We start from the raw sequence: 19,422 nt of genomic DNA, 5'->3' as shown, positions 1-19,422 counted from the left end.
CTTTTAAGGATAATTTTAATTATAATGCTGAGATTTTCAAATAATTGTACGAATATTATGCTCACATCTTTTAAGAACGCGTTTACTGGTTTTATCGGGTTTATTGCCGTAAAAACATTATGAGCAAACATCAGCAGTCCATATTTCTACAGTTTTACACTACATTATGTGTTATGATGAAACACACAAACATATTCTTCTCTTTAAAACCATATTTAATCTTTTTCAGATATTCAGCTTGCCTTTGTGGAAAAACCTATGTGCATATTTTCGGATAATTCCAGCTCTAGCCCTTTCCGCATGGTGGTGCGGAAGAGTAAGACATCACCAAACAAATGTGACTCGGCAGTTAACAATGAAGCATATGTAGCTGAGTAAATAGTTTGTAAAACGACCCAATGGTCATGAGTTGTATAGTTTGGTAAAACATTATTCATGTTTTCCACTTTAACAATACATGTTTTTTAACACAAACTTAAAATAGAAAATATGCGTGTGTATTTCTTCTTTGTAAAGCACTATTTGTTTAAATATGGAATGTACTAATATACATGTGGTATTTACAACTACTTTCTGTGAGACTTTGGAAAAATCAACTTTTGGGCGGGAAAATGTTTTGCCTGCCCTGCACTTTCTACTCTTAAAGTCGTGCTTGAAATTGCTAGTAATCTGATCAGCGTTTTAAAAGTAATAATAATTGTTAGAATGATGTTAGTTTTAACATAAACTATAGTGAAAAGTTGTATGAAACAGGGCAAATTATACAGACAAATATCACGGACTGCATCAGTGGGATCGAGGTACAACGGTAATTGAGAATTAACTGTAGTTACTGTTACTGACAACTGACCAGCCAATGAATATTTCATCATGTACCATGTTATAACTTGACGCAATACACTGTTTGCTTTGCTTTTATCACCAGCCCCAAGCATTTGCATTGTCATTGTACTTGGTCGCAAACACTTCGGCTGCACAGAATTCGCCTTTTTTCTTTTGTGGACAGATTCAATTACTCGTATGGTTTGGCCTTGGTATTTTATTCCTAAAGCGGGATGCACACTGTAAAACAATTGCGGCTGCGGCCGGGGAATCCCCAGACAGTCTGCGGCGCTCTTGTGCGGCTGTACGGGCGTATGCGCACACAGCCTCTGGGCCGCACACCTGCAAGGCACACACTTTGTTTTGTATCACCTCAAACAATTCCTCACAAAAAACCAACTTCATGTAGTTTTGTTTTATCATTTTTAAATTTTATTAAAAAGAACAGAAAAGAACATTGAAAGAAATATTGAACATTGAAAGAAAGTAACGAAATTAGTCTAACTGGACTGTTGTGCAACATTAAACTCCATGGCACAATTCGCAAATAATACACTGTTTATTTCCTTCATGTACACCTCCACAAGCTCTGCAGGTTTTTCTCTTAATTGTGCCACCACAAATTTACCGAAGTGGTCTAGTCGATCTAATTTCCTTTCCTGGAGTTCTGCAAGATGACTTGAGCTTTGCCTTAAATAATTTAGCATCTCTGTCTGCAAAACAGAAACATTACTGATTTTAGTTTTTATTCATAATATCATGAACTAAAGCATAGGCTTGAGCATACCTGTACTTTCTGTTTGTCTGTTTTTTTTCTTTTGCAACTTGGTTCTTCTGGTTGAGTTGCATTTGCAGGCATGTCTGCAGTAGCAGCATCAGAAGAAAATGAATTATCTTCTCTGGTACTTTCAATGCTGGAATCCTCTTTAAATATTATAAACCAAAAATATAACTTCTTTCATGGTAATGAGCAAAAGTGCTACAATAATGAAAGACACACTTGAACATTATAAGCATAAACATTTAACATACTGACCAGGGTTGTCGAAAAAAGACTGGGGAGAACTACTGTCATCAGCAAAGTTGTCTACAGATCTACATAAACAGGAAGAACAATAAATCCTTTTTATTACTACATACCATCCACATACCCTCTATGCTTGATATAACTATCCAAAAATGATAGTTGGTTGTAATATGGCCATCTCTCTGGCGGGAGGGTACCAGACCCACTTGGAGCTCCAGTGTTTTTTTTGTGTTTTTTACCATATGCTGTTCGCAACGTACGCCAACGCTTTTGACACTGGTCAACTGAAAGTAAAAATCAATTTAGTAATTATTTTTGTAATAAGATGCAAACTTACCAGTAGAGTTTAATTCCTGGGCAATGTTTCTCCATGCAGAATCTGTTTTGCCTCTAATTTTGTGGTCTGGGTGACATGGGTTGAAAATTAGGTTAGCTTCAGACACAAGGTCAATAAGCTTCATATTAAAACTTTGTTCAATATCCATTGTACTGCACTACTTCGTAGAATAACTTGATGTAAAAAGAAATAGAAACTGTCAAATCATAAATTGATGGTTAAGGCACTGCAATTTAGCAAAAACTGCCAGCTTGAATTAAGGAAAGAAGTAAATACTTTCTTTTAGCATTCCATGCACCCAAATATTTCTGAACATTAAAATGATAGCTTTATAAATACTTAAATAAGATATATATAGGTTACTCTCACTTAATCACTACCTTTCACTCCCAAATAAACTTTCATACAGAACATATGCTTCAATTGTGGAATGTAGATTAAGCAAGGTTTCAAAGCAAACGTCATCCATTGCAGCACACTTGTTACAAACTTCAATCTTTTTAAGTATAGGGCTACAATAATTTAATACCTGCTACTGGGTGCATGGAAAATGAGCTGTAATATATAGCTAGCCCAGGCAGAAAAAAGGTCATTTTAATTTGGTCAGCATAGCAGTATCCCGCTGCTGTAACGTCCACATGGGAGCTTTGTTGCTTTCAAGGCACCATTTTCTCACGCACAAAACCCAGTAATTTGTCAAAACTGTCACATCAAACGAAACTGTGACCCAAAATGTCATTTTATATCAAATTTTTCAACTTCGAGCCGTTCGCGGCGATGTGCGGCTGTGCGGCAAAGTAGAAAATTTTCTACTTTGTCGCAGACACCGCAAGACCAAGTCCTCGCAGCCGCACATCGTCGCACAGACGCGCGACCGTCGCAGTGTGCATCAACCGCCGTAAGTTCGGCCGCAAGCCGCGCCGTAGACACCGTACGGCACCCGCAAGGGTGTATGTGTGCATCGGGCTTAACGCTCACCGTCGCAACGTCGAACAAGGATTATGCGCGTATTGTTGTTGAAATGAATGTTGCTGCTATTCTTTAAGAACTTGTTCAAAAAAAGGAGTTTGAAAAACATTAATAACCAAATCTTTGTGATACTGGAGATATTTGTCGCTCTCTCTATGCAATATCTGCAGCTTTGCGCGTTCTTAAGTCGTTGACAAAAGTAAACGTGGACAAGTTAAAAGGTTTTAAGCATTGAAATTCTTGATGAGATATTACTTGGAACTATTATATCAGTCATTAGGTCAACATAAAACGCCTTCCTTTTTTGACCTGACCCAAAGTTTGTTCTTCGATTGTTTTCTGTTACGCAACGGATGAAGGTAAATAGGCGTCAGGGTGCTGGAGTACCGCGGCAATGCCGGCTATGTTGGTGTCCTGAAAGCTTTTTGTTACGGTACCATGCGAAAGTAGTGCTTATACGTTTATTAATTTGAAGTCAAAGAACCGTTGTACTTTTTGAAAAAGGACTATCTGCCAGATAAATTTAAAATCTAAGCTAAAACGAACGGAATAGATGGATAAAATATTTAACTAAGCAAAAGTATGTATTATGTAGAAAAGTGTCACAAGTATATTCCAATATATGGCCAATTTATATATTGAAATAGTAAAAGTGTATCGGACCAAGTTTCTAAAAGTCGAGGTAGTCTAATATACTTTTGAGGATCGGTTAAAATATCTCAGGAGGCGGGGATTGGTTCTCGAAGCCGGTCATGAAAAAATGTGTTTAAATCTTTACAAAGGGCACCGGAAAACTTTTAGGTAACTTAAAGGATTTACACAAGCAAACCTGAATACGTAAAACATGGAGCAACCAGAGAAGTTGGCATCCATGGAGTCCAAGAAAAGTATGTACTTTTATAGTTGATGCAGTGTAGCAGAATTATGCGCCGTTTTAATGTTGTACAGGCGACTCAAGCATACTTGAAGGCTTTAGACCAATTTTATTTCAATTAAAAACTGTGTGACCTTTTAGCTGTTCAACTAATAGAAAAATTATTTGTCGTATTTTGTGAGTGAATTCGTTTCGAAGATCATGTTTTCGGGTACAACGTTATAACATTTTGTTGGGAATAAGTGTGTCATCTGTTCATTAACGATGGTAACGACTGGAGTATTCCATTGTTATTTAGCGGTAACCACTCATGTTTTGTTATTTAGCCAAGTCGAAGCAGGATCTAATAGCTTGGGGAGTTTCGGTGTTGTTCATTATAACTTGGTTGGGATGTATGTGGGCATGGGGTAAGTTACTTTAAGCTATACGGTCTATGTGTAAAATTTGTGCTAACGTACAAAAGCATAAGCAAAGTACATACTAAAAAGCAGTACAAACGAAAAATAACATAGAGCACGGATATCATGGCGCTGGACGATATTCGTTGATATTTTATTTCAATATATGCTGAAGTATTGGCCTGCTATGGTAAAGTAATGGAGTTAAACAATTAATAAACGGTGATACTTCTCAAACGAACGTAATACTGTATTTTTATTTATGCTCAAGCAACTTATACTTTGCACACCAATTTATATTAATAATGTAACATAAACTACGATTGCTGCACAGAGCCGTGATTGGATTGGATTTATTTGTAAAACACAAAGTGTTTGTATCTCTTTTGCAAATGTCTTAACACAAGACTTGTTCACATCAGTTGTAACTGCATATCTAACAAAAAACAAACACTTTTTCCGGTGTTCAAAATCCAACAAGAAATAGTACACAGATGTAAACCATCATTATTTACAAACACATCAATTAGTGGTTAGTTGCACGAAACTCTTTTGTACAAAAATTTGGACCATATTTACGTTCAACTTATATCATAATTTTGATTGTAACTGTATAGGCATCGCCGAAGGTTGGAACGCACAGTCTGGGTATTATTATGAAAGTGTGAACGATACTCAAGAACGATTTCTGCCCGAACCGTTCGGATGCAACGACACGTTAGCACCAGGTATCCTTTCTAGTGTACGTAATCCATCTTTATACAAACGTGCGAAAAACTGTTTGGCCATGCTGGTGTAGTGAGATGTACATGCACGTTTAATTCCACGAGGTTCTTTCACGCAGGCCGTGATAGTGGGGAGTGTACAACTACGTGGTATTTCTGGAAAATTCCTCCAGGTGAAGCAACAACACTGAGTCGAGCGATGGTTTGGTTATTCTATTGCTTGCATCAGATCTTCGTGTGGGGCCTTATTTATCGAGCACAGCTGGTCATGACATTCCGCAAGAAGGGAACGATGAAATACGAGTGAGTTACCGTTAAATTTGTCGACATATGGGACGACAAACTCCAGTCCTACGCCATGCGATTGAGTAATGGCGACCGCCTGAAACGAATTCGACAAGATAATAACATCACGTTTCCATAGCACTTCTAATTGTCCTTGCAGCGTACGACGCCTATGAACCAAGTTGGTCATATAAGTACTGCTAGGTATACTTATTGCATTAGCGCCACCGCCTACAGTGATTTACTGCGTTTAGAAGCACGTAAACATAACTGCCCATGGCCCCATACCCACTGGCGTTTACTACTTGATGTTAATTTATTTCTTGGATCATATTAGATATACTACATATTTTACCAGACGTCACTAACGGGTTTTACCATGCCGCATATCTTGCCAGATGGCAGAATTAATTAATTTACTGCCGAAAATTACCAATTTTGAGGTAGTGCGCGTAAGTGGATTAGGTTGTTACGGTACAATTTCACGGTACATTTAATCTTATTTCTCAATCGCCGACTGGACGTTTAAGCATTTTCTGACGCAAAACGCGATGCTGCCAGCGCAACATTTTCGATTCTGTCGCCTTCCGCTGGGCAAATCCTTTAGACACGGTCAATGTATCTGAACCAGCGCTCATGTTAGAGATTTGCGCAAAGCCCTTATGCTTTGTAAAACATTAACAGCGAGTCCGTGGTGTTGAGGGATTCCACAGCGCACTTCAAGTTTGGATTAAGGTATTCAGCTAGGCACTGACAAACTGGATTAAAGTAGTCAGGTTTCAATAATACGTAAAGCCTAAAGAAAAGCACACATCGCCACAACCAATTGGTACTATGATGTCGCGTTTCTCATAACAAGTTTAGCAAACAACATATACTGACATGTATGTGCATTGTCCCGTTTTATCCCGGAGAAACACGGGTTTTAGTGTTTGATTGCACTCGTTTCATATTGCATTGTACAGCTTTCCATTTAACAACATACATGTAATATAAACCAATGGTTCTCAATCTTTCTGTACATATTCTCTATATCGGGAAAATTTAAAAAAACTTTCACGACCCAGTGCAAATTTTGCAAGTCGTAAGTATGTATTATTTATCAAAAAAATTTATATTTGATGTGAAAATTCCTGCTTTGGGGTACAGGTAAAAAATAACGCGAATCGGACAAGCGTAACACTCATATAAACAGATCCATGGCGCAAAAAGTTTCTGAATGCATCCGTCTTACATTCTTTTATGCATACGTGGACCACACAGCATTTTCGCGAAAAAGTGTGTTGACAGAAGTCAAACAGTTTCAAGATTGTTAAAAAAGTTTCAGAAAAAATCGGTTATGTACACACATATAAATGTTGCGACGATTGATATCAGGAAAGTCGGGTCTGCTTTTTGGATTGGAGAGAGGCTTAAAATCACGACCGTGACGATGGTCTTTGAGAACTATTTTTGTCCTCCTCTGTTTGCGACGGTAACTTTTCCCACGCTTTATCACAAATGTCCAACAACATTTTCTCGGTTAGGATATATTAATGACTTTCTATATAGCTCGTGATAAGTTTAATTTATATTTTGACTTTTTTCATTTGTCCTTCACTGGTATCTTACCTGGTTAATTATGTTACTCTTTCCTGGAAAAAATAACACTATTCAATTCTTTGTCAACTGTTTTAGTACGAAGCTTCGTTGGTTTAACTGGTCCCTATTGATTGTCAATGCAATTTTCCACATTCTCCATTTGGTGCAAACACATTGGACCTACGACGGTACAGCTCAAGACGTTGCAATATCGTCATCTCAGGTGACTCCATTGTGCAGAAAGGAAGCAATGTTGTGTTAACTACATGTACTATACAGGCTTCGGTGATAATGATGATCTGTTTTATTCTGCTGATGGAATACAAAGACCGTGGGTTTATGTTGATGTGGCCCAACCCGAGGTCAGATGACAAGTTTGCCAAATACCTTCGACTACATCCAGCTCCCATTGAACTTATTAGAAAGTATGTTTAACAACTTGCTGAGCCACGGCTGTGCGTGGACATTATTACTTTATTTTGCTTCTGTTTGCCTGTAGGTATCACGGAATTGCGTTTTCTTGGGCATCCATCTACACCTTCTGGTATCATCCGATGGAAAATACATGGGGACACACAACCGGATTTTTCCACACTGCTATAGTTCTCCTACAGGGAAGTCTCATCTACACTGACATGCATCTTAACAGGTTAAATTAAACACGTGTTTGAACTGCTTTGTTCGCGCATCAGGCTTGTAATATGCCAAGAGTGCTTTTATTAGCTATATTGTTATAACAGTTTTGCAACAATTTGGTGTTTGGTAGCGCAGGTTTTGGTGTCAAAGACGCAATCTTGAACTAATATTTACTTTAGATACTGGAGGTTGTTGAATGAGGCATGGGTATTGTTACATGGAACTTTAGTAGCTGTTCAGACAAGCGACCCAGTGAAGGCTGGAGGAAGCAGCGCTTGGCCAATATTTGCTTTCGGGTTTGGACTTGTCTTTGCCTTTACACAGGTAGATAACTACGTATGGTTTGCTTGTACGTATAACTTGACACTTTCTTATCTATTTGATGTTTGCTTCTGTTAAAAATTAGACGAAAGGTTGATACGTGTACAAGTAGCTGTATTTACTATTTTAACAGTTGATTTAACTGGAAACGTTAAACGTGTACAGATAGGTCGCTTTGTATAAAAGCTTTACATATAGTAAATGGTTTTAAACATTGTTCGTGTTTTACACCAGTCAAGGTCGTATACTGAGTTAATCCTATGTTACGATATTTTATTGGGTCTCCGGGACATGTCGAAAACCGTTAAATAGGGTTTTTGTGTGGTGACCGTTCAATGCAAACAGCGCTTATGAGTGGAAAGAAAGGCCATGTTGTTGACTTGTGTAACGAGGGTTGGATCTGAATGTTGTGATAAATGTTACTGTGTGTTCCATGTCCTATATCACTTTTGGTTGCGTCTGCTTGGAATTATATTTGGCGGGAATAAACCATAGTATAATGTGAATATGTCTAAAAGACAGATAGATTATTGCCTTTATAACGATTATCTACTCTGTGTGCGTGTGCAAGCCTTGTTTATTTTAGCACACAGTTAATAAACTTATACCATTTTAGGTTTACGGTCTTCCGTTTTGGAAAAAGATTTCTCCGTTTTTCCGAATCATCCCCATTCTTATTTTTCTGGGTACAGTTCTCGCACTATGCGGTACAGTGGTGGAAGGCTTGGAACCGGGTCAAACCGGTTTTAGCCGGATGTACGAGATGTTCTTTATAGCTGGCGAGGAGTACATGATGTTGCTTTTCTCTTGGCTCTTCATCTACATTATCCTTCAAATCGAAACGGTGTGTAATAAAAGCATCCCACAACAAATACACGACGAAGCTTCAGCAACAAAGCAGGCCTTCTACGTTGGACTGGTTGTACTCATATACGCACTTTTAATGGTAATTTCATACCTTGCACGCAATCTGACTTTCAGCCTTATAGGAATGATGATTATATTTGTTTTTATTTTCTCAATTGGAGTTTCAGTTACGTTGCTGCTCTTTAAACAGCTAATGGGTCCTTTCCGCAAGATGGCGCATGGTTGTAAATCGGCGAGGGTTAAAACAAAGGGCGATGAAAACGAAAATGTTTCCGCCGTTAATCAAGCGTACGTCACTGAACTTTGATGAAGCTACTAAATGATTCAATAAATAGGAAGTTGTGAAGAATATCTTGTTGAGTTTGCCGTAATATATTTGTAATTCATCTGCCACTTGCTTATGAGTTCAAGTTTAATTTTCTTATTTCAGTGTCATCATTACATAAGCTTATGTGTGGTTAAGATTATTTCATTCCTATAATTTCATTTTGTGATTTCTTCTCCGTAACAACCTTTACTTTATGGAACCATGCGTTAAGACATAAATCTTCACATATTGTATTTGTCACGTCTGTACTTCTAATGCGTTTAGTGCAAGCTTGAGAAACAACCATTTAACGTTTCAAAGCAAAAATTTAATCTCGTTCAGGTTTTCTATGCAAACAAATGTTACATAACCGAAAAAAGTGTTATTTAACACTGATAGTTAATAATTAACAGTCGCCTAACCTCTAAAATGTGGACTCATGGCATTATTTTGACCATTGAGATGTTATTATACACAATATCCGCATGCGGACAACATACAGAATGTTCAAAGACTCTAATTTGTCAGGTTCTACAATAAGACCGTTTCATGTAGTGTTCATGGTTCTTTCATATTACCTTGATGACGTAATGTGCATGGTAATTAAATAATTACGTCATTGCCATGTGAGGAAGTTATGTAAATAAGTAGTTCAAAATAAAATGTCAGTTCATATGTGTTCTGCGCCGTGATTTGTACAATACATATAGTAGTAGTGACATAAATCGTTAAAACGAGTGTCGTAACCTCTACTGCTACTCACTAGCGCCGTCTTGCGTACATTTATACTACCATTGAAACAACACACAAATTTTTTATTGACTTTGCAGCTAAATGAAATGGTACTGTTCACTTACTCTGATAAGCAAGTTCTGACTGTAGCGATTTCGTACCATTGTTTACTTCTAAGATCTTGCTCCTAGATATATAGGCTACTATTATTTGCATTCGGAGATCAAGTTAACATTTGCTTTAAAATCTATTGTGATGTTTACATCTGTATATATGTGACAAAAAGAGTTGCTGATCCAATGGTTACTTTGCATAATCCGCTTTTCCTAGTTTTTTTTTGTGCTAGGAAATGTTACGTAACACTAAAAAGTACGTTTTATAACACCAGTGGTTGGTAATTAAAGAATGCCAAATACATCATACATTTATCTTATCATGTCATTGTCATTGTCATTTCAATACTTCGACATTGATGTTAAAACAGAAAAAACTTTGTAAATGCCCCGTGTTACTATAAAGCTGTCTTATACGTATTGCTGACGTAGACGCGCGCGACAACAAATAAAGTAAAGGAGTTTCTTTATATATTTTCCAACAGCTCAAGATCACTTTACGTCTTCAGCACCTCTAGGTCCTCCTTGCAGCCCCGCACATCTTAAATGACGACGTCACTGCCGTTGTCTCCCGAGTATAGTTGCTGTCACGTGATTTGTTTCAGTTATGGCCTGTTTTTGTCTATTCAGTTGCCTGACTACCTCTTCGCGCGCCTTGCTGCAACGCAGTCTTCTCTAGCACCGATGATGAACACAGTAGTGTTTGAAACGACTCTTTCGGCATGAGTAGCATATTAGCTTTGCCTTTCCTTTTTCGACGGACTTGAATTTCATTTCCAACGCTTTAATGCAACTTGCTGTTGACAATAAACCTCATACGCAATGTTCCGATTACGTGAAAACGAGTTTATCAGCTTTATAATGACTCACTAGCGCCTACTTGTGTCAACGTGTATTTACGATGTCTACTAAAATGCGTTCCAGACAATTCATCAAGTGTACTAACATTAGTCAAGAATTCGATGCAAGCAAACCTATATATCGTAGATTAATTTCCCCAAATTTTGTTTACCAAAAACTGGTTTAACGTACGTACTTACGCACAGACTTTTTTGAGTTTTTTGTTTCTGTTTTTCGTCTGCGGCAGTTACAAAAATTAATGATGCTTTGTTAGGCGAAATATATTTTCCCGAATTAAACAACAACTGAGCTGTCTGCATGATTGTTGTCTCCAACTTACACAGAACCACATTATGCGCTTGAATATATTGCGACCACTACATCTCTACAAGTTTCGAATATAACTTTACATTTGTTTCACACTATATGTTTTCCGATGTTCTGCTTATCCAATTCTCACGCGTTTGCGTGCTTTCAAATCAGTAAATTCTTTGCAGTCAAAGTCAGCCAACAATGTTTTCCACCCGAATCTTTTGGGGGTGATGTTGTAGGAAACCCTGTATGTTTCTCCAGGAGCTATTGGAGCACTGCAAAGTTATATCACATATCAGGCAATGATAAATATTGAGGAAATACGTTCCTAAAAATAACTTGAAAACACATCTTCAGACCTCGAAAAAAATTACATGATTCTTGGCATCTTAATTAATAATTAAGATCTTGCGTTATTTCGACAAAAAATACGTTACCTAGCTTTGACTGCTCCTTTAGTTACAACTCCAGAACTTTCAATTTCGAAAACACCTTCTGTTAGCGGGGTGTTCAGTTCGTTTGTAATCACCAACGTAAGTTCGACTTCCTCATCATATGGCAGCTTGTCAGCACACTAATACATAACATGTGTTACTGCCATGGAACTGTTTAATACATATACGATAAAATATAAACAAGTCTCTTTCAAAAGTGCAATATATTGAAATTGTTTGTTGCGAATGTATGTTGATACTTAAAACCACGTCGTTTTTCGGGCTTGCAAGCTACTCGTCGTCAATTTATCATTGTTTCAAAAAAGGATATATATAGATAGAGCTTTATGACATCTAAATAGTTTTAAAAAAAAATGTTTTATCTAAATGCGAAAACGTAGACACTGTGTTACCTCAATTTTAAGCATTTTGGGGATTTCAGGATGAACGTCAAAAGTGTCAATGTACATTTTTTTGGTCTGTTTAACTGTAGCTGTTGTTGTGACACGAATCACATTGTCGTCCACCAACTGACTCCAATACTCATTGGCAGTTAACTCAATAATCTCTTCGTAAACTGGTAAAACAAAGAATAAATTGTTTCACTGGATTTTGGTAATACTTTTTTGCATAAGCAAGGTTTTTTTTTGCATCCAGCAAAAGTTTTTTTTGCACTAAAGAAAAACAACTGGAAGCTTTTTGGGAGTTGTCTTTCGAGACAGGAAGAGTATGTTACAAAGTACATATTATAAAAGGGCGGAGCAGCTGAATTTATCATTGTGGGATCTAAACCACCATCAAAATAATGACAACATATAGAAGGAGGGTAACGATATTTTTTGTGACGTTGACAAGTGTGCCCTGTTTTGTACACCCTGCGAAAAGTGTGCAATAAATGATCAAACGAATTTGTTACCTTTTCCAGCAGCAACATTTGCTTCTTTTATCACCTTTTTGACCAATCCCTTTTTCTGCTCGTTGTTTAGCAATGTAGACATCACTGTTGTCAATGTTACGTCATAATTTTCCGAAGTTGTATTATCCACCTTACATGGAAAAAGAGAGCAAATTGCAAGAGGAACAAATGTGTTTGAAGCTACAGATCACATCTAATTACTTGTGGTTTTTATTATTTACGCGCAAACAAACTGATGGTTCACCTGAACTTTTGTGGTGATAGTTTTGCCAATCACTGGATCTTCAACAGTTGATGTTTCGATTTTAATTTCCTCGCTATCAGAAAGGAATTTCTCGTGGTAATCGGGTTTCTTTGCATGGGCGTAGGCTCGGTCAAATGCTTGGCGTTCTTCCTTGCTTCCTGGTGGATGGGTCATTTAAGATTAGTTTTAGGTAAGGTTAATTGCTACTAATATTTTGAACCACATTAAAAGCATGTTGTGACAATCACACTGCAAACGTGAATCATACCTGAATATTTTAGTATTTACCTTCTCTATATTTGTATTCGCTCGTCACGTCGAGTCTTTCATCTTTACCCACAGCTTTGGTGCTAATAGTCTGTCCAACCCTTCGGTTGTATCTTCTCACCAAACCAGTCACTTCTCCCGTAGAGTCCACGGTCCAGTACATTACATCAGCGTTTACCTACGAGTTAACACAGCAAACTATATACATATTTCAATTTCTTCAGTTTGTCGTGTCTGTTTCTGATCTATGACTATATGCTTGCTTGTGCACTGCTTTTATAAGAGACTGACTGTTGTTTAACAGTCAGTCTCTTATAAAAGCAGTGCACAAGCAAGCATATAGTTATATATACATATTTGTGTAGGTCGTTTAAACCGCCGAAGATTTATCTGTGGCTTTAAAAAGGAATCTTGTAGTTACCTCGCTAAAAATAAAGTTTGTGTCGGATCCAATGTAAATTTCTCCGTTTCTGATCGCTTTGACTGGAGCTGGGCCGCACTGCATGACTCCTCCACTCGATTCTTGTGGGGTTGCATCGACAGCTTGCCATCCATCGTAACCTTCAAAAATACATAAAAGACTAAGTTTAGAGGTAAAATATGTGATAAAAGACAAAAATAAACCAAAAGGGTTTCATAAACACTTTGGAGCTGGTATCGTATCAATCTAAAAAAACAATAAAAAAAAACTGTTTCGTCCCAGGTGGTCTAAAAAGTACCACAAAAAGGAAAAATCTGTCCCTGATTAGTTAAAATAACAAACATATGGCTTCATGCTCACACCTTTGACAATGTTCGAATGTTTGAAGTAAGCCTCGTTCCACACGTGGAAATTCCATATGGAATCGCCAGAGTCTAGCAGATCTGAAGTTTTTCCGGTTTCGTCAACAAAACGATCAATAGAAACATTGGCGTCGGTATCGTGCGCCGAACTGAAGTTGGTGACTGATCGAGCCGGAATACCAAGAGCTCGGAGAACTAAATCAAAGTTTTACATTGGTTACCTTGGAACTCATCTACTGGCAAAACAGAAAGCATTTACACAGGAATTCAAATGAATTTTGATTTTCACATCTAACGTTAAGAGCTGTGTATTAGGATATGAAGAAATTTAGATTGTTGGACGCTGGAATAGCAAGTAAGAGCTTGGCGTGGCGAAGTGTGCAAGTTTCAAAATAGGTCAAAGTTGTTTCAATTGTGTTTTTAACGTTTATCGTTTATAGACTTTCAAGGATATTAGCTTCCCTTTTTTATGACGCATACGTAGCCACAGTGGTCACGCCTCATTAGCTTTAGTCTCAGCGGTAGGCCGGAAAATCTTGTTGTTTTTATTTGATTGCGTTGGCGACCACGCGTTGTATTGCAGTTAGGATTAGGTAGACGGTTCGGATATTTAATATCTTACATCGGTGAACATTAGGCGGAAATACTGGTTCACAAAACTAATTTTGTCTACAAAATTTATCTCGATTGAAAGTCATAACAAGTTTTGCGGTAACTTTTAGCAAAACCTCGCACTTTACCTGTGGTCAAAACTCCAGAGAAAACCCAGCATTGTCCATATTTCACAGAGGCATTTTCCCTGTCCCATTGTCTCAAAATCTTCACGCTTCCATTCCACTGTGTTGGTTTGGTCCCACCGTAGTAATCGCCCGACCAATTGCCCTCCAAAACCCCATTATTATCACAGCTGTTTACCTGCAATAATGCCATAAATGATTAGGTGTTTGTGGGGGCTGAGGTTGGGCCTATATTACTAGTGTTTTCAAAATGTGACTTGTGAACAAAATAAATCCTGCAAGTTTCTACAAACGCAGTAAATATAAGTAATGCCACTGTATGTAAGGAGTTTTGTTGCTTGTTTACAAAAGTTACATAAAACAGATTGGATCGAGATCTGTAGGATTTTTCTCCTGAGAGGCCACAACAAATAACACTAAACGTCTTTTTATCACTGAAAAAGGTGAGAGAACTTTTACAAAGCAACCAAACGAATGTTCTCATGGTGAAGCACAAAGGTTACAAAATATTACCATAGAGGTCAACATCCTGCTGCAGTAGGCGGGCGACGATCTCTTTTTTAAATTCTTCACTGGATTTAATTTGGTTTTGTTGTCACCTCGAAGAAGTTTAAGTGAAATATCAAGAATATCCTCCTCAAACTGACCGAAGAGCCAGTCACGAGCTCTTTTCACTTTCGGAATTGAGGTAAAAATCAAACCAGTGTCACTGAGAACGTATTCCTTGCGTTCTTCTGCGTCGTCCATGTAGCAGTCGTCACCTGAAAAAAAAAAAGTTAATTGCGTTCATTCTTTTACCTATCGCTAGAGATGTTTTATTATCTTGAGGTGGGCATGTAAGTAGTGTGTACAGCATGCCTTATTGTCATGATAATGCACTCACATAGTCCAAGAAAACACGCTGTTGAAAGGTTTTATTTCAGTGTAATTTATTGTAACTCTGACCTGGACTGAAGGGGTTGAAGATGACGATGACGTCAGGTTTTGTTGTACGTTCCGTCTTCTTTCCATCCTCAAGCTCACTCGTGATCTCGACCGTGAGTTTGTAGCGACCGATGATCGCGTCAGATGGGATGTTGACGTCCACACTTATCTTCTTCAACTCGTCATCCTGCTTTGAAATTTTGCCACTCCATTTCGCTTTTTGTAGATCGGATTCAGATAAAGGAAGACGGAGCTTTGTGCCGTGGATGGCTTTTGGATCAGGCCCTGATCAGAAAAACATGTTAACTGTTCACATACATGTAATAAAAGTGCAAACAAGTATAGTTTTGGAAGGAAGAAATCTCATCAAAACAAATAAGTTTTCTTACCAATCGTAAATTCCAAGGTGATTTTATGCTTGGAAGGGTCGAATACTTCCTGAAAGTAGAGGTCCAGACTGAAGGTTCCAGATCTTCTGACGACCAAACTCTTGTTGATATACTGGTCTGTTTGGTGAAGCGTGGTATTTCTTTTCGGTAAGTAATCAACTTTTTTCAACTTGAGCTGCTTTTCTGTGAATACAGTTATTTGGTTTCCATTTTTTTTGTCAAACATTCATGAACAAAATCCAAAACAGAAAAGGTTAGATTGACAAGCACCATTATAACGGCCTCGAGCGTTTATTGCAAAAAAGCATCAATCTAGGCGCTGGAATCAGAGCGCTCTATTAAAATTCTACAAAAATTTGATTCAGAATCGTGTGCACGGTATCGTGGATTCAAATCAGGTTGTGATAAACAATTTTTTGTAAATATTACCACTTTCCCGTTCCTTGATAGCTATTTGCCATTCCTGCAGTAATTGCTGGTCGGCTGTAGAAACCACGAACTGATTCACAACATCAGGTTGGCGTTTCAGGTAATCCAACAGAAACCCAGTGTTCTTGTCCAAAAACTCCGACACATTCTCAAAATCTATCAAAGTCAAATAAGAGTTTGATTTCTTTGAATCGCCTGTATATAAATATATATGTCGTATAAACAACAAACTGCGAACGATAGCGGTAAAAATGCCGGCGGTGATCTGACTCTACGTCACTGATAATGATTGTCACCATGACAACACACCAAACAAAGTTAAATACAAAAGAAAGTACGGATATAATATGGCACCAAATTTGTCGGGAGAAACTGGCAATAGCATCGGGAGAAACTGGCAACCTATAGACATGAGCTCGTATTTTGAGGATATTTGTTCGAATAACCTGTATTGAATTGTTCACACTAGGAATGTTGGTTTCCAATAGAAATCATAGCAAGAGCACCCTTTATATATGAGGCTAAGGATATTCCAAAACGCTATCGCACAAAAAGGTTGAATACAGCATAGTCTCGACATACTAACTGCGCTCTTTTGCTGAATCGGCTTTCAGTCCTTCACGGTTGGATTGATACAGTATTGTTGCGACGAAAACCATGTCCCGTATATTCCTCAGTTCCACACAAGCGTAACCCCCATGTCTACACACCGGCACGTTTTGCAACGTGACTTTGCCTGATGAGATTTTGCACTAAACCTTGGTGTGGCATTCGAAGCTAAATGTGAATTACAAAGAGTTTTTGCTGTGGAACATACTTTGTGAAGCCTAGTTGCCCAATTGCGGCCATTTTTGCTCAATTTGATTGTTGCGTTTACCGCTAAAAAAGCGCATAGCAGTTACATAACCGCGTTTTGCATTAAACTAAACAGTACAAGACCTTTTTCTCACAATTTAAAATTTGCACCAGTACGAAGAATTACTGCACCTCCCCAATGCACTAGTCAATGGTAAAACAGCTACATTTATTATTCTGTTATATTGCTAACTACTAAAGATGTAGAAAGCATTTAACGTTTTATTATACCTGTATCTGCAAAGCAAACAATGTTATTTGCTTACCTTCTGAATACGGTTTTGGTGTTGCCATTTCGACTGCAAAGCTGAATGTGGAACAGAAGTTCAGTTTTTCACTTACATCAACTGGTGCCTACAACAAATCCGGTTCTGGAGGCAAAGAAGCCGGGTTAATAATACTCCAAGGGCACAAAAGGTTCCGCAGTCAATTGAGTTTAAATTTTACAAGCGCAGACCGTGACGGTTGCGCCCAAAGCAAAAGAACGTTAAAGATTGATACAGGATACTTGCACCTTATTATTTAACTTGCTACCTGCTAGTTAAGCCCAGTCCAAAGCCTGCAACCCTTTTGAAACAGCTCCATTTATATCTAGGCGTTTACGCTTGCGGGCATGAAAAACAACCGAAAAAGGCATAATGACGATTTTTTTTCTGCTTTTGGTGAAATGCAATTTCTGTCTTGTCATACGAGAAAGGTTTTGGGAAAATTCCACAGCCAAAATTAACCCGATAATGTAAACGTCACCGCGATTGTAAATATTTCTAAAATAAATAAAACAAAGCAGGGTGAAATAACAGTTTTTACTGTTGGACATGCATGATTATTGAACCAAAACGGAAATAACGCGGTCCGAAAAAATGGTTTCGTTACTTCGACACTTAGTAAATTTGAACAGAGACATTTTAAAATAGAAGCATTGAGTACATTCTTACTGGTAAGACAGAAACTGCATTCCATTTGTGGCGACTAAGCAATCGTCGTATATGTATGTATGTAGTTTCATAGCTTATACAGTGTCACAGTAGCCAAGCAAGTAAAGCTGGCTTCACGCATCGATTGCACAACGCCACAGACCGTTACCAACCATGTTACGTGTAACTCATCGATATAATTGTATGGTAAGATGGACTTCGCCGTTGGACAATCAGTGGGATTTAAGATGATACAATGTTTACACTCGGTTTATGTTATGCCTCAGGGAAAGACGTTTCAACAATTTAAAAGTCATTACAAGAAAAACACAATTGGTTTCTAAGCAGTCGCTTTGACAATAACAGTGGTTGAACCTTCTTGCACTCGAATGTCATTAGCTCGAATGTATCATTTCCGCTTTGCTTACATCCGTTTCACACGTTGGGTGTGGTATTATAATCTACCAGACAACTGCACCGTCAAGTTACCTGCTGTCAATTTATCAAGTTCGAAGTAACGATAAACGCTGCCCGTTTTCGGCAAAATAGAATTTGGTCAGTGATGTATGTACATTTAAACATATAATAATTGAACTATCTAAAGTGTGACTACTAATGAAATATTGGAAGGAAATACAATAACTTGACAAGACGCCATTATAGTCTCCTTCACGGTTGAACTGAGATTATTCCCACAAAAACACAACAAATTCAATTTTACCACAGTTGCTCACAAGCGTAAACCCCACGTCAAAACTCAGCATGTGGTAAAACGTGACTTTGCCGAAAAAGCTCGACCTTACCCTGACATGGTATTCTAAAACACTTTGAATGTGTTTTTCGTTTGAAAACATTATTAAACACTGGAACACATTTGGGTATTTCCTGATGTAGATATAATTAATCAGTCGCTTTTACTCCTAGCATTCGTCCTGCACCTGAGACAGAGCAACTAACAAACGCAGATTATTTTAGAAAGAGGAAAGCGACCAACGAACGCAGCTGCGAAACAGAAAATAAATGGAACAGACAGCGTGGGAAGCAGAATCTCAGCTAGTAGACATTATATCTCGCTTACTTTTGTCACTTAAATATAATGTATGACGAATTGAACATTTCATGCTTTCATACCGTAAACATCTGATGAATCAAATATTAAAGAGATTTTGGAGTGATATATGTACACACTTTGCCATTATAGTAGCATGAATGTTCTCTGACAATTTCAAACACAAAAACGTAATGGAATACTGTCGCTCTTTTAAACAAACGTCTGCATTGTATCAGTACCACTGTCATAGGACTCTCAACAACAAACGAGTTTCAAGCCGGATGAAAACGTTAAAGCCCTGAAGTTGCGGACGTCCAATCAGTTGTTAGCTGA

The 19,422-nt window shown here is 37.9% G+C and overlaps 4 protein-coding genes across 5 annotated transcripts in view; 2 read left to right on the top strand and 2 right to left on the bottom strand.

The window, feature by feature from the left end:
- Positions 1 to 1,231, top strand: part of LOC145907034 (uncharacterized) — a 55,612-nt gene extending 54,381 nt beyond the window's left edge. Inside the window, exon 2 of the mRNA XM_082994474.1 lies at positions 1,052 to 1,231. Within this exon, the coding sequence (XP_082850600.1) occupies positions 1,052 to 1,231 (180 nt within the window). The remainder of the gene's footprint in view (positions 1 to 1,051) is intronic.
- Positions 1,232 to 1,319: 88 nt separating this feature from the next.
- LOC145906178 (uncharacterized) lies at positions 1,320 to 2,704 on the bottom strand. Its single transcript, XM_082993597.1, has 5 exons — positions 2,187 to 2,704; positions 1,974 to 2,133; positions 1,859 to 1,917; positions 1,610 to 1,746; positions 1,320 to 1,535 (listed from the first exon to the last, which is right to left on the bottom strand). The coding sequence occupies exons 1-5, from the start codon at positions 2,332 to 2,334 to the stop codon at positions 1,323 to 1,325; spliced, it is 717 nt and encodes a 238-aa protein (XP_082849723.1). The 5' UTR covers positions 2,335 to 2,704; the 3' UTR covers positions 1,320 to 1,322.
- Positions 2,705 to 3,922: 1,218 nt separating this feature from the next.
- Positions 3,923 to 9,345, top strand: LOC145906162 (uncharacterized). Its single transcript, XM_082993575.1, has 10 exons — positions 3,923 to 4,042; positions 4,356 to 4,436; positions 5,045 to 5,155; positions 5,272 to 5,455; positions 6,095 to 6,106; positions 7,115 to 7,241; positions 7,298 to 7,443; positions 7,518 to 7,667; positions 7,834 to 7,978; positions 8,592 to 9,345. The coding sequence occupies exons 1-10, from the start codon at positions 4,000 to 4,002 to the stop codon at positions 9,147 to 9,149; spliced, it is 1,557 nt and encodes a 518-aa protein (XP_082849701.1). The 5' UTR covers positions 3,923 to 3,999; the 3' UTR covers positions 9,150 to 9,345.
- Positions 9,346 to 11,185: 1,840 nt separating this feature from the next.
- LOC145906149 (protein-glutamine gamma-glutamyltransferase E-like) lies at positions 11,186 to 17,677 on the bottom strand. Of its 2 annotated transcripts, none has more exons than XM_082993558.1 (15): positions 17,659 to 17,677; positions 17,391 to 17,495; positions 16,270 to 16,425; positions 15,841 to 16,023; positions 15,473 to 15,736; positions 15,041 to 15,288; positions 14,531 to 14,705; positions 13,791 to 13,985; positions 13,429 to 13,568; positions 13,029 to 13,185; positions 12,741 to 12,898; positions 12,497 to 12,626; positions 11,994 to 12,157; positions 11,584 to 11,720; positions 11,186 to 11,421 (listed from the first exon to the last, which is right to left on the bottom strand). In XM_082993558.1, the coding sequence occupies exons 2-15, from the start codon at positions 17,416 to 17,418 to the stop codon at positions 11,280 to 11,282; spliced, it is 2,277 nt and encodes a 758-aa protein (XP_082849684.1). In that variant the 5' UTR covers positions 17,419 to 17,495; positions 17,659 to 17,677; the 3' UTR covers positions 11,186 to 11,279. The 2 variants fall into 2 exon arrangements, with proteins under 2 accessions (XP_082849684.1, XP_082849685.1); XM_082993559.1 differs by lacking the exon at positions 17,659 to 17,677 and adding an exon at positions 17,533 to 17,547 and having other exon boundaries at positions 17,391 to 17,499.
- Between the last annotated feature and the right edge of the window lie 1,745 nt (positions 17,678 to 19,422).

This window comes from Ascidia mentula, chromosome 6, assembly GCF_947561715.1.
Source record: "Ascidia mentula chromosome 6, kaAscMent1.1, whole genome shotgun sequence".
Lineage (NCBI taxonomy): Eukaryota > Metazoa > Chordata > Ascidiacea > Phlebobranchia > Ascidiidae > Ascidia > Ascidia mentula.
Note: the sequence above shows the minus strand (reverse complement) of the source record. Positions and strands in the feature narration are given on the sequence as shown.